This window comes from Aphanomyces astaci (assembly GCF_000520075.1).
Source record: "Aphanomyces astaci strain APO3 unplaced genomic scaffold supercont1.444, whole genome shotgun sequence".
Lineage (NCBI taxonomy): Eukaryota > Oomycota > Saprolegniomycetes > Saprolegniales > Verrucalvaceae > Aphanomyces > Aphanomyces astaci.
In genome coordinates, this window is record NW_009798707.1 from 1 (window position 1) to 3,157 (window position 3,157).

The 3,157-nt window shown below is 47.5% G+C and overlaps 1 protein-coding gene across 1 annotated transcript; it reads left to right on the forward strand.

Annotated features, from left to right (window-relative positions):
* Nucleotides 1–381: 381 nt before the first annotated feature.
* H257_19262 (hypothetical protein) lies at nucleotides 382–849 on the forward strand (the record flags this gene model as incomplete). The annotated part of the gene is made up of 2 exons (XM_009848410.1): nucleotides 382–539; nucleotides 672–849. Coding segments are annotated over 2 exons (336 nt in total), but the record flags the coding sequence as incomplete, so codon positions are not given.
* Between the last annotated feature and the right edge of the window lie 2,308 nt (nucleotides 850–3,157).

The window sequence follows — 3,157 nt, forward strand, 5'->3', positions numbered from 1 at the left end:
TTCATTCGGCAGGTGAGTTGTTACACACTCCTTAGCGGATTCCGACTTCCATGGCCACCGTCCTGCTGTCTAAATGAATCAACACCTTTTATGGTATCTAGGTGAGCGGGTACTTTGGCACTTTAACTTTGCGTTCGGATCATCCCGCATCGCCAGACCAGCTTACCCGGTATGGCCCACTAGCAACTTGGATATTCACGTCCACAGGTTCAATTAAGAAACCCACAGGTCTTACCCATTTAAAGTTTGAGAATAGGTCGAGGAAGTTTCTTCCCCGAGGCCTCTAATCATTCGCTTTACCTCATAAAACTATCGTAAATTAAGTTGCTGCTATCCTGAGGGAAATTTCGGAGGGAACCAGCTACTAGATGGTTCGATTAGTCTTTCGCCCCTATACCTAAATTTGACGATCGATTTGCACGTCAGAATCGCTACGAGCTTCCACCAGAGTTTCCCCTGGCTTCACCCTATTCAGGCATAGTTCACCATCTTTCGGGTACCAACATATATGCTCATACTCAAATCTTTCACCAACGGAGGTTCATGATCGGTCGATAGTGCCACACCGCAAACCGAAGCCCGCAGCATTTCCTACCTCAGACAACTTACGCTGCCCTTCACTTTCATTGCGCATTTGGGTTTCCACACCCTAATACTTGCACACATGTTAGACTCCTTGGTCCGTGTTTCAAGACGGGTCGTATCGCTCCATTTCGCCAGAGTCCCGAACAGCAACAAGTTAAAGCTCGCATCAATCCACACACAAGCACACACGACGCAGACCATACTATCCGCACACGGCGCACACGGAGACACAAACCCACTCAAAAGCATGTTGTAGGCACCTCAGTCTTAACCACGGCTACTCGTCCACCAAGATATAACAGACAAACGCAAGCGTAAGCCCTACCTCCTCGGCAGCCATTTCCCGCAGCATACGAACTGACCTTGACGTCCCACCGCAGCACAGAGCACCAGCAAGCACACACAGCACACACGCCGAGCGCAGCCAAAAAAGCCGCTGCCACAGCACACGCACGCACACACTCGCCAATGAAATATGCATAGGATTATTATAAACACTAGAAACGATACGGTTCCCTTTCAACAGTTTCAGGTACTCTTTAACTCTCTTTTCAAAGTTCTTTTCATCTTTCCCTCACGGTACTTGTTCGCTATCGGTCTCGCACCAATATTTAGCTTTAGATGGAATTTACCACCTACTTTGAGCTGTATTCCCAAACAACTCGACTCAAAGAAAGCGTATCGTACGCACGAGCAACTCAGAAATGAACGGGAGTATCACCCTCCATGCTGCCCTCTTCCAAGGGACTTGTCCCAAGTCGCTGTGCTGACAACAGCCTCAATAGACTACAATTCGCCGCACAAAACTTGCACGGAGATTTTAAGCTTGAGCTCTTCCCGCTTCACTCGCCGTTACTGAGGGAATCCTTGTTAGTTTCTTTTCCTCCGCTTAGTTATATGCTTAAATTCAGCGGGTAATCTTGCCTGATATCAGGTCCAATTGAGATGCATACCGAAGTACACATTAAGTTCCCAAATGGATCGACCCTCGACAACCGAAGCTGCCACCCTACTTCGCAACAGCAAAGCCAATTCAAAAGCCAAGCCACCGAGCTATGGTTCACCAGTCCATCACGCCACAGCAGGAAAAACGTCCAATAAGTGCATTGTTCAGCCGAAGCCAACCATACCACGAATCGAACACTCTTCCATTAACGCCGCAGCAGACAAACCAGTCGCCAATTTGCCACAATAGCAGCCTTCACAACCAGCAACGCCACCACTTTTCGAGCAAAGAGAAGTTCAGTTTAGTACATTTAAAAGGACTCGCAGCCGGTCCGAAGACCAATCGCAAGACACTTCACATCTGACATCTCCTCCACCGACTACACGGAAGGAAGAAAGTCAAGTTTAATGTACGGACACTGATACAGACATACTTCCAGGACTAACCCGAAAGTGCAATATGCGTTCAAAATTTCGATGACTCACTGAATTCTGCAATTCGCATTACGTATCGCAGTTCGCAGCGTTCTTCATCGATGTGCGAGCCTAGACATCCACTGTTGAAAGTTGCCTATTTTATTACAAGCAGAGACTTTCGTCCCCACAGTATATTCAGTATTTAAGAATTGGGATTAAAAGAAAAAAAAGACTACTAAATCAGGCCGAAGCCCAAACGTTCGCCTTTTTTTTGATAGGGCTCACTCAGCAGCAGCCGCCAACAATTAAGCCAGCAGCCGCCGCCAAATAAGACCCCCAACTATTGGGTTGAAACGGTTCACGTGGATAGTTTTTTAAGGTGTGGTAATGATCCTTCCGCAGGTTCACCTACGGATGTGGTAATGATCCTTCCGCAGGTTCACCTACGGAAACCTTGTTACGACTTCACCTTCCTCTAAATGGCGAGGTTAGAAAAAGTTCCCACCGTTCCACTCACAATGAAGCAAGCGAAACAACGGTCCCAATTTCTCACCGAGTCATTCAATCGGTAGGTGCGACGGGCGGTGTAGGTGCGACGGGCGGTGTGTACAAAGGGCAGGGACGTAATCAATGCAAGCTGATGACTTGCGTTTACTAGGAATTCCTCGTTCAAGATTAATAATTGCAATAATCTATCCCTAGCACGATACGTATTCAAAAGATTACCCAGACCTATCGATCAAGGTTATATACTCGTTGAGCGTACCAGTGTAGCGCGCGTGCGGCCCAGAACATCTAAGGGCATCACAGACCTGTTATTGCCTCCAACTTCCTTTGGTTTGATTACCCAAAAGTCCCTCTAAGAAGTCCACACACCTACCAAAAATGGTAAGCAGGACTATTTAGCACGCGGAGGTCTCGTTCGTTAACGGAATTAACCAGACAAATCACTCCACCAACTAAGAACGGCCATGCACCACCACCCATAGAATCAAGAAAGAGCTCTCAATCTGTCAATCCTTACTATGTCTGGACCTGGTAAGTTTCCCCGTGTTGAGTCAAATTAAGCCGCAGGCTCCACTCCTGGTGGTGCCCTTCCGTCAATTCCTTTAAGTTTCAGCCTTGCGACCATACTCCCCCCGGAACCCAAAGACTTTGATTTCTCATACGGTGCTGACAAGGTCATTCTAATTAAACGACTGCCAATCCC